The 11,386-nt window shown below is 39.7% G+C and overlaps 1 protein-coding gene across 1 annotated transcript; it reads right to left on the bottom strand.

Annotated features, from left to right (window-relative positions):
• Window positions 1–1,673: 1,673 nt before the first annotated feature.
• Window positions 1,674–10,064, bottom strand: LOC148374517 (uncharacterized). Its single transcript, XM_088355151.1, has 3 exons — window positions 9,933–10,064; window positions 6,579–6,750; window positions 1,674–2,330 (listed from the first exon to the last, which is right to left on the bottom strand). The coding sequence occupies exons 2-3, from the start codon at window positions 6,739–6,741 to the stop codon at window positions 1,933–1,935; spliced, it is 561 nt and encodes a 186-aa protein (XP_088211277.1). The 5' UTR covers window positions 6,742–6,750; window positions 9,933–10,064; the 3' UTR covers window positions 1,674–1,932.
• Window positions 10,065–11,386: the final 1,322 nt, after the last annotated feature.

An 11,386-nucleotide genomic window follows, 5' to 3' on the forward strand; every position in this document is an offset into this window, starting at 1 on the left:
GATACTGGAGACGGGAGCAAGATACCGGACAGGACGAGACAGACTGGTTCGATACTGAACACTGGAGCAAGATACCGGACAGGGCGAGACGGGCAGGATCGAAACGGGATACTGGATACACGAGCAGGATACCGAACAGAGTCAAAACACAAAGACTTGCAAGTGCAGAGGTTCGTTGACGGACTGACAAGGAGTGAATGAGAGCACTAAGTTTAGATAGGAGGGAAGAGAATCAGGCAAAGAGCCGCAGGCGGGGCCAAGTGAGGGCAAGGGGCAACTGTGACATAAACTGACTGGTCAACACGGTTGTAGTTTGATTTGTCAATTAATGCTGATGGTGTTCAGACTGAACCAGATTTTTAACTATAGAAAAATAGATACTTGCAAAATATGTTGGTCTGGGTAAACAATTTTCATTTTTCTCAAAACAATCATAATGGATTTATAGCGTTTTGGAAAAGAGCTCTTCATTTACATGTTTACATTAGTGCTACTTTACACTCTATTTTGTAATACATTGGTTATTTATTAGTAAAGTAGAGTGGTGACAACCCTATTCACCTTTTGACAGCTGTTGGAACGTGTTTCACGTGACATAGTCACCAGAAATGGGCGTTTGGAGACGCTTGTGCTTCGAGATCTCACAGCCAGATGAACATGAGTCAATACTCATTTAAACTTTAAAGTAATCCAAAAGTAACGAGTTACATTACTTTTTTAAGTCATCGAAATAGTTACACTACAATTACATTTTAAACAAGGTAACTTGTAACTGTAACGTATAACATTTTTTAAACTAACTAACTCAACACTGGTTGTCAGAGATGTTTCGTTTCTTAGCAATTCCTCGCATGGACTAGCTTTCATTTTTCGAAACAAAAATCGACCGTTAAATTTTATATGAAAGTTACTCTCTGGATTTTTCTGATATCGCATTAAGAACCAAGCAACCTAAAATGGGAATTTACCAAGTTAACAATGGGGTGTATTTCTCATTAGTTTAATGTTATTTTCATTGAAAAAAACAACAGTGTTTTTCCTTCTAAAATAACGACCGTCTTTTTGTATTATAACTCCACCCGCCCTTCAAAGTATTCTGTCATATATTTTTATAAATGAGGAGTGCCAGACTAAAATGATTTAAAATTGAGACATCGATAAGAGCTAAGTACAGGTACATGTCAATGCAATGCATTCATATGTGCCGCTGACTCAACTTGCATAACATTGTATGCAAAGGGTCGAACCTGAGTAGTGGCGATGAAAGTGACAACGCATTACTATTAAACCACCAGTGGGACAGATGACACAGGAAATGGCATCTGAGCTTATCCCACAATTTTAACTGCCACAACATTCATTTGCTCAGTGCCTTCTGATAGGTTAAACAGTGTCTCCACCTCCACTTTTTCACCTGTGCATCAATATGGTTCAATATGTATACATATGTAAAAATGCTTGTATAGTATTTTGTTGAAAAACTTTCTGTTCTCTCCATTTTCTAATATTCATTGGTGAAGAATTCACTATGCAAATCAGTGATCCTGGCACTAAGTAAAAATAGTGTTATATTGAGGTCTAATGCCCTGTCATATGTCATTTGTAACACTGGTAATCTAGTTCAATTGTGGTTGCACTGTCACTAGTTGGGTTTGATTCGTGTTAATCACAATGTTTTGAAAATTAGATTAGTGATGCTAGTCAATTTGATTAATCATTGCAGAATGATTTCTCGAATCCCATATCACCGTAAAACCTGGTAAGGTAATGCTCTCCTGTATGCATATCTGATCTTATCCAATGTATTCTGCGGTATATACTGTAAGGTGTACCTGGTTATAAGGCGCACCATCACATTTTTATTGACATTGCGTACAACAGGTGCTACAGAAAAAAAATAGTCGGCATAAAAAAGTTCTTATCTTCAGTATCTCATCCTATTGTGAACTGCAGATCATCGTCACTGTCCTCAAGTCCGTAGTCAAGCTCTTCCTCACCGCCTTCTCTCTGGGCCCGTTCTTTCTCGCTAGCCTGGATGTAGTTATCTTCGATGAAGCCGTCGTCGTCGTCGTCCACGCCCCCGACGTTGGCCCTCGTGGCCCCGAGGACACCCGACACGCTGCTGGGGAAGCCAACGTCCTCTTGGCCGTACTGGCTCAGCCCGTCGGCCTCCTGCAGCAACGAGTGTCGGTAGCTGGCCAGGAAACGATGCAAGACCCGAAACTTGACCGCCATCACCACCATGAGCGAGATGGCGATGGCGGTACCCAGTCCGGCCGCCAAGTAGGACCACTGCGGTGAGTTTAGGGCACTGTCGTCTTGGGTGACGGCTATAAAAAGCAAACAATATGGTAAATCGGGGATTTCAAACTCAAATGACCTGGTGGCCGCTAGTAACCGGGGCTGGTTGAGGCTGGGCCACATCCATTTTAACCTCTGATAAAAAAATTCCATCCATCCATCCATCCATTATCTGCAACGCTTATTCTAAGTAGGGCCGCAGGGGTGCTGGAGCCCATCCCAGCTATCATCGGGCAGTGGGCAGGCGACACCCTGAACTGGTTGCCAGCCAGTCGCAGGGCACACAGAGACAGACAACCATTCACTCACTCATTCACACCTAGGGACAATTTTGGACCGGCCACTTAACCTGACATGCATGTTTTTGGAATGTAGGAGAAAACCAGGGTGCACGGAGGAAACCCACGCAAGCACAGGGAGAACATGCAAACACCACACATGAAGGTGTGATCTCATGACCTCAGAACTGTGCCGCACACGCGCTAACCACTGCTCTGCCGTGCTGCCCATAAAAACATTCCAATGTTCTCAAATATCTCTTCTTTAACACGAAATAATTAAGAAATATATGTAAATACATATTAGAAATTAATGAGGAAATCAATCAATCAGGAATAACTAACTAAAATAATGATAATACTGGAGATATAAACCAGTGGTTGGCAATCTTTTCTGTGCCACAGACCGTTTACATGTCTGACAATTATCTGCAGCCCCGCCCAGTAATAAAATTAGTGATAATAACAATAGTGAAAAAAATAGTGTAACTCCACTGTGTTCACTCTAGCTCACTAGGGGTCTAGATTCGATTTCATCTTATCATCATGTGACTACGTTGTCTTGTCTTTTCGGTGCCACACTATACGATGTTCTTATGGAGTATTATAGGAATGAGTTCAGCCGAACCAACCTTCTGCAACAATTGACCAATCACGTGTGCTTTTAAAATTTTGAATGCAAGAAAACGTTGTCGCGCGATTAAAAATCTCTTGATGATGGGATAAAAATCTTATGCCTTTTCTTACATCATCAACGGTTGTGATTTTAGATTGACCCACACGCAGGAAGCAGGATACTCACAGTAATCTAAAAATGATTGTATTTCATCACAAAAACTTCAGAAAGCAGGATAAACTGGAAAAGGTGATGATGAAAAACAAAGGTGGTAATGAAAATCACAATTCACTGAATGCTGTCCAAAATGTCCTTATGAATGGGTGAGGCTCATAAGGGACACTTGTGGCGTGATTGGCGGATCATGTCCCAATTCCAACTAACTAGGTGCTATCTGGTGGACAGAGGTGTGCCAGAACCTAACATAGCCTCCCCATCCATCCATTTATTACCTGCACCGCTTATCCTCAGTAGGGTCGCGGGCGTGCTGGAGCCCATCCCAGCCATCATCGGGCAGCGTGTAGGGGACACCCTGAACTGGTTGCCAGCCATTCGCAGGGCACACAAGGACAAACAACTCACTTGCTCATTCACACCTAGGGACAATTTTGACAGATCAATGAACCTGACATGAATGTTTTTGGAATGTGGGAGGAAACCGGAGTGCCTGGAGGAAACACATAGCCTCTCCCTTTAAATGAAATCACGGTGAGTGCAGTCACGGGACAGCTGAAGGTAGGGTGCCAAAGCGACCAGGGCCCTCAACGCAGGGAGCCGAAGTGGTCGGGAATCCTCCTCACAGCCAGGGACTCCTCGCAGCCAGGGCAGGGAATGTTAGCGGCCAGAATTTCTTTTATCGAAAAATGACTTAAACGACCCAAATAAACGTAAAAAAAATGTACGAAAAACAGGCACAAAAAAACCCTCTAAAATGTATAAATTGGGAGAATGTACTGAAAAGTATTAAATATAAAAGAAAAGGAATTAAAAAGAATGGAGAAAGTACAAAAGCTAGTGAAAATGCAAAAAGTATTAAAACAGAACTAAATAGTATTAAAAACTACTGAAACAAATGGAAGAGCTCTAGAAAACTATGCAAAAGTACTGAAAAGAAGTAAGAAAAGCGACCAAAAACTACAAAAAAAAACAAAAGAAGACCAAAAAAGTATCGACAAACGAACCTAAAAACAAAACAAATAAAAAAGACTGACATAAGACGACAAAGAAAAAGACATTAAAAAATACGGAAAAAATAGATTTTATATACTGGACTGTCTCAGAAAATTAGAATATTGTGATAAAGTTCTTTATTTTCTGTAATGCAATTAAAAAAACAAAAATGTCATACATTCTGGATTCATTACACATCAACTGAACTATTTCAAGCCTTTTATTATTTGAATATTGCTGAATTTGGCTTACAGCTTAAGAAAACTCAAAAATCCTATCTCAAAATATTAGAATATCATGAAAAAGTATACAAGTAGGCTATTCAACTAATCACCTGAATCATCTAATTAACTCGAAACACCTTGCGTGGGTTTCCTGAGCCTTAAAAACACTCGGCTTGGTTCAGTAAACTAAATCACAAGTATGGGGAAGACTGCTGATCTGTCTGCTGTCCAGAGGACCATCATTGATACCCTCCATCAGGAGGGTAAGACACAAAAATAAATTTCTCAAAGAGCAGGCTGTTCACAGAGTGCAGTTTCAAAGCATATCCACAAAAAGTCTGTTGGAAGGGAAAAATGTGGCCGGAAACGCTGCACAACCAAGAGAGATGACCGCAGCCTTAACAAAATTGTGAAGAAGAGCCGCTTCCAGAATTTGGGGGAGCTTCAAAGACAGTGGGCTGAAGCTGGAGTCCAGGTATCAAAAGCCACAGTTCACAGACGTGTCCGGGAAATGGGCTACAATAGCCATATTCCCATGGTCAAGCCACTTCTGAACTCAAGACAACGGAAGAAGCGTCTGACTTGGGCTATGGAGAAGAAGCACTGGACAGTTGCAGAGTGGTCCAAAGTCCTCTTTTCAGACGAAAGCAAGTTTTGCATTTCATTTGGAAGTCAAGGCGCCAGAGTCTGGAGAAAGGCTGGAGAAGAGCAAAATCCAAGTTGCTTGAAATCCAGTGTGAAGTTCCCACAGTCAGCAATGGTTTGGGGAGCCATGTCAGCTGCTGGTGTTGATCCACTGTGTTTCATCAAGTCCAGAGTAAATGCAACTGTGTACCAAGAGATTTTAGAGCACTACATGCTTCCATCTGCTGAAAAGCTCTATGGAGATGAGGATTTCATTTTCCAGCATGATCTGGCACCTGCCCACAGTGCCAAAACCACCAGTAACTGGTGCACTGACCATGGCATCACTGTCCTTGATTGGCCTGCTAATTCCCCTGACCTGAACCCGATCGAGAATGTGTGGGGTATAGTTAAGAAGAAGATGAAATACACCAGACCTACAAATGCAAATGAGCTGAAGGCCGCTATCGAAGCATCCTGGGCATCAATAACACCTCAGCAATGCCACAGGCTGATTGCCTCCATGCCACGCCGGATTGATGCAGTAATCCGTGCAAAAGGATTCCCAACCAAGTACTGAGTGCATCAATGGACATTTTCAAAAGTTTGATTTAGTTTTGCTGTTATAAAATTATTTTTTTACTTGGTCTGAGGAAGTATTCTAATATTTTGAGATAGGATTTTTGAGTTTTTTTCAGCTGTAAGCCAAAATCAGCAATATTCAAATAATAAAAGGCTTGAAATAGTTCAGTTTATGTGTAATGAATCCAGAATGTATGACATTTTTGTTTTTTTAATTGCATTACAGAAAATAAAGAACTTTATCACAATATTCTAATTTTCTGAGACAGTCCAGTATAGATTGTAGGATCTGTCCCCAAAAAAGTCCATCCCGACCTTACTGGGACCCTCTGGTATTAAAGCCTGAACCAGTCCGAGCCCGACCAATTAACTTGATATGAGGGACTGAGCCTGAAGCATTTTCGTATTTTATTTGTGAGGACTCGGTAGGAGGGGGGAGTGATTTTGGCCGAATCTTCCCTGCCGAGGGTGCCCCCGTTGTGCCGAGCACGGCAACGAGAGGGGGACGTTATCTATTGCGCGGATCCTTCACCGCACGGCACAAAGGAAGAGAAACAAAGAACAAAGAAGGGTGGATAATTAAAGAAAAATTCAGGGAGACAAAAGCTCGGTCCGGCCTGTAACTAATCGTATAGATTGACATTTTAGGTCCGACGCGACCATAAATTCAGTTCGGGCAAGCCACGTGTTCGAGCCCCCTGTGGTAAATGCGGAGCGATAAACCGTATTCTTGTAAAAAGCGAAGCTCAAAGTTCATTCAAATGTCTCATAAAAAAGACTCACTTCTTGTGTCGGAGGTGTTGCTGTCGGCGAAGCGGTCGTCCTCCATCAGGAGACGTCTTGGCAAGAGACCCTCGAGATCATTCAGGGCAGCACAATGTCCGCTTCTGATCCACGTTTCATAAAGGGACACCAGAAAGACCGCAGCGCTCATCCAAGACAACATTTTCCCAGCCTGCCAGAAAACACAATAAAATGAAACAAAACATATTTTATGAGCTGTTTTTATGATACTAGCATGTGACGAGGTCACACTGTGACTTTTTCTTCTTCATTGGGGTTAGAATTTTTGTAATAGTTTTGTGGTCAAATTCTTATCAAAAGCGCAGTGTGTAGTATTTGACCAATAGATGTCTATGTATTCTGTCGTGTACTTGGAAACGAGCACCCGAAGCAATAGGAGGAATACAAACTATGGAGCCTCACCAATTGCCCCTGGAATGCACTTCCTCTCCTCCATGACAATATGACTGATCTGGTAGATATTCAAAATCTTGTGCATCTCCACCTTTCGCTTGAAGATGCCCCAAATATGTTCTATTGGATTTAGATCTGAAAACTTGCTTGACCGGTCCATCCCCTTTACCCTTAGCCTCTTTAGCAAAGCCTTGGTCCTCTTAGAAGTGTATTTGGGGTCATTGTCAGGCTGGAACATTGCCCTACGATCCAGTTTCCAGAGAAGAGGATCATACTCTGCTCCAATATTTCACAGTACAAGCCAGAGTTTGTGTTTTCCTCAATGAAACATAACTCCACACCATGCCTGACAATAAGCATGACACAAACATGTTTGTGCTCTTTGCCTAGTTGCTGCCACACATGCTTTACACCATCTGGGCCAAATAAATGCATCTTTGTCTCATCAGACCAGAGGATATCTTTCCAGTAAACCATGGCCTTTTTTGACGTAATTATTTTCATTGTGTCAAAGAGATGTTTCTTCAGTGATGTTCTAATTAACATTATAATGGAATCCCTGCAGAGAATGTGATGGGTGTACTCACTTTCATGACATATTGTTGTTCATTATTGTTGCTGTTGTTTTTAATGAAGTTTTGTTTACCACTATGAGGCGCTGATGTGTATTTTAGGAGTGACTTCAAACAAAACAAAGATTTCTTTTTTAATGCTTGACCATATTTCCATGATATAAAAAGTACACAAAAACTACACTTTTATATATCATATACCAAAGCTTGGAAACTGAAACATTGAGCTTTACTTGTTGAACAAGACGTGAGCACTGATGGTGTGATGGTATAATGTTTAGTTTAGTAGCAATTTAAGATTTTTATTTTATTTTGATTTCTTTTTTTTTTTTTTTTTTTTTTCTTTCTTTTCTCTTCCGGTATTTAAGATGCTTGTATGTTTGGGGTTTTGCTTCTTTTTATCAATATTGAGTATAATTGTAGAATTGAAAATATTGAATATTATAGACTTTTATTATCTATTTTTGCTTTGCAATGTCGAGCAACACAAAACTATGAACGATTGTCCGTCATGTTAAATATTTTTGTCTGGCGATTAAAAAAGAAAGAAAAGTAGTTTAGTATTACTTATTCTCAGGGTTGGGTAGGGTTACTTTATCTGGATTACTTTCAATTACTTTTGGATTACTCCAATACCAAATAGATAGATAGATAGATAGATAGATAGATAGATAGATAGATAGATAGATAGATAGATAGATAGATAGATAGATAGATAGATAGATAGATAGATAGATAGATAGATAGATAGATAGATAGATAGATAGATAGATACTTTATTCATCCCCGAAGGGAAATTCACTTTTCCAGCAGCATCCCTAAGCTGAGAACAATCGAAAATAACTGAGAACAATCGAAAATAACACGGGAGCTGCTGGAGTGGCTGCCATTCGTGACGGCGCCGGAGAAACGATTCAATTTGAATCATGTACAAACAAACAAACAATTGAATCATGTACAAGAAACGATTCAATCTGAATCATGTACAAACAAACAAACAATTGAATCATGTACAACAAACAAACAAAATATTTATGTTTCAATAAGTGGAGTGTTAATAAAATGGGGGGAAAATAATTTCTGATACTGATATAACCAAGTAAAACTAATTTTAAGTTACCTGTCCAAATGAATGTTGTGCCATCTCACCTTTCCCACTCTCTCTGCTCGCTAGCGCGTGCGCGGCACAGTTCTCAGGTCATGAGATCGAACCTCCCTTAAATATGCTAATAATAGACAAAAGGAACTAAATATGAATAAAATGACTAAATTTTGTGCAGGCTTGGGGAGTCACGGAATACATGGAACGGCAAAAATGATGTTGGCAAGCTGTTTGGAATTATTTTCATTTTGTTTCTGTCGCATTTTATGTTAGTTTTGCCGGAGATCAAAGAGATCAAAGCCAGGAGAGAAAGCTTACCACGTGTTGTGAGTCATAATTGTATTCATATTTAGTTTCTTTTGTCTTTTTTTAGCATATTTGGTATTGGAGTAATCCAAAAGTAATTGAAAGTAATCCAGTTAAAGTAACCCTACCCAACCCTGCTTAATCTGTAATAGGATTGAAAAATACAACTTTTTATATTGGGTGTTTTTTGTTGATAATTGGTTCGTTCCAAAGCAAAATAAAAACCAACTCAATTTGTTTAAAATATAAGTATTTTTTAATAGATTTGTGCCAAAATGACCACGTTTTTTTTTCCCGATTTGCACATGTTTACAAGTTTACAGGACTTTCAAATATTTTCAAAGTTCAATAACATTCAGAATGGTTTGTATTTAAAATTGTTTGATTGGAATTATGTAGTGCATTGTTAATTTTATAAACACTAACGAACTAAGTTCTTTAAACGGATTACTATGTTAATTTGATTCAGTTTTATAATAGAATTGATTGAAATAAATGTGTATGTCTTAAATTTTACAGTGTCTTTGACATATATGGACATATTCATGTGACCCTGTAATTGAAATTGTTTTAAATTGAATCAAATTCAGGTTTTATTTTGAAATATATTTCGTTTTTCCAGAAGCAAGAAAATATTAAAATCAAGACTTTCGAATGCCTATAACAGGTCTAACTGCAAATTGCAACTCATCAATTGAAAAATAAATAAAAATTGCCGCGTTAAAAACAATTGGGAGGAAAAACAACATTCTACCAGTTTTTCCTCCTTTTTTTGTTATATGCTTCGGCTTCCAACTTCACAGTCAACGAGGAATCGTTAGAAAGGTGAAAGGCATTTGCATGGCGCAGGTGAATGATAACATCTGAATGACCCAATTCATTCAAGTTACAAATGCAGACTAACCTGTTGTCATGACAACACTTTTAGACAGAAACAAAAACTACATAGAGAATACTTACCGAAAATAAAATTTCGAAATGTCTATTTTAAATCCCCGTTTTAGCTTTTAGTATTCTTGTTTTTCTCCCTCTCCTGTTTGGCCTTCAACTGCAAAAACTGGAGCATTCAAGAAGGAATGAGCAAAGGTTGCAGGAAACACTTTAACTCGGCCTTGCTGAGCCGAGCCCATATAGCAGAAAAGTGTTAATGAATAACGCTATTTGCTTTTACAATTGGTTGACACTTTTTGTCCGTATTTGAGACAAAAAGTCGAACCAGGGCTTGCATATAAGGGTGGGCGATATTGGGAATTTTCGTATCGATCCGGTCCAAGTAAATACAAGGTCATTTTGAAAGATACCGATCCGAAAACCTGTACTTTTCGCTTGGAAATTAAATAATTGTTCTTTGGAGGGTGAGCTTTTTTCATGTGTATATGTAAATTTGCAGTGTTGCCACAGTAGCAGACCACTTTACAACACAAATTACACATGGCATTATCCTGCTCTATGGTTTTAAAAAAGTCCGCGTTGCACTTCCTGTTCGCCTACTGTCCGCCTACGTCATTTTTACCTTCTGGTAGAGGGGGGCCGCAAAGATTTAGCCTCAGCTTTTGCCTAGCAGGCAGGATGCAGCAGCAGGCCAAGTAGGAATAGGTGCTAAAAGTCCGCCTCCCAATCACGCATTCAGACATAAATTTGGAGTATAGCCGAAGGCGCTGGGTGAGAGAGAGAAGGCCTGTACCATTTATATTTAGGTGGCCCATTGAGGAAATTGGTGGAGGGGTAAAGTATGGATTCCAGGACAATAGTACAATCTTTATATCGATGATATCTATATTTGGATGGATCAACCCACCCTTACTTCCATATTTCTGTGTTCACTGGATGGATCTGTACCATACGTGTTTAAGAGAACAGTGGTGGTGCGATTTTAGCCATCTGTTCTTCTCCAAGCAGAGAAAATGCCTGCCTACCGGCCTGCCTCATTTTCATATCGATCAGCAAAATTTGTCCTTAGGTGACATTTTGCTTTCAGCGTATCTTCACTTTGTACATGGTGTTGAGCGAAGGCAAAATAGGGTGGCAGAGTTGCAGTGAAGTTGTTTTTTTTCTCTGCAATTTTTTTGGGCCTTTGGCGATTATATTCACCCTTTGCAGCTAGTATGTCACATTATCATGTGACTGTGGGACAACAGAGGTCATGCGACTGGTTTTTCAACTGTAAGAATAACATTAGCTCTGATGAGACAAATTAGGGAAGGACAGACAGACAGCCTCATTTTCATATCGATCAGCAAAATTTGTCCTTAGGTGACATTTTGCTTTCAGCGTATCTTCAATTTGTACATGGTGTTGAGCGAAGGCAAAATAGGGTGGCAGAGTTGCAGTGAAGTTGTTTTTTCTCTGCAATTTTTATTGGCCTTTGCCGATTATATTCACCCTTTGCAGCTAGTATGTCACATTATCATGTG

This window comes from Urocampus carinirostris, chromosome 1 (assembly GCF_059441175.1).
Source record: "Urocampus carinirostris isolate Australia breed hairy pipefish chromosome 1, RoL_Ucar_1.0, whole genome shotgun sequence".
NCBI lineage: Eukaryota > Metazoa > Chordata > Actinopteri > Syngnathiformes > Syngnathidae > Urocampus > Urocampus carinirostris.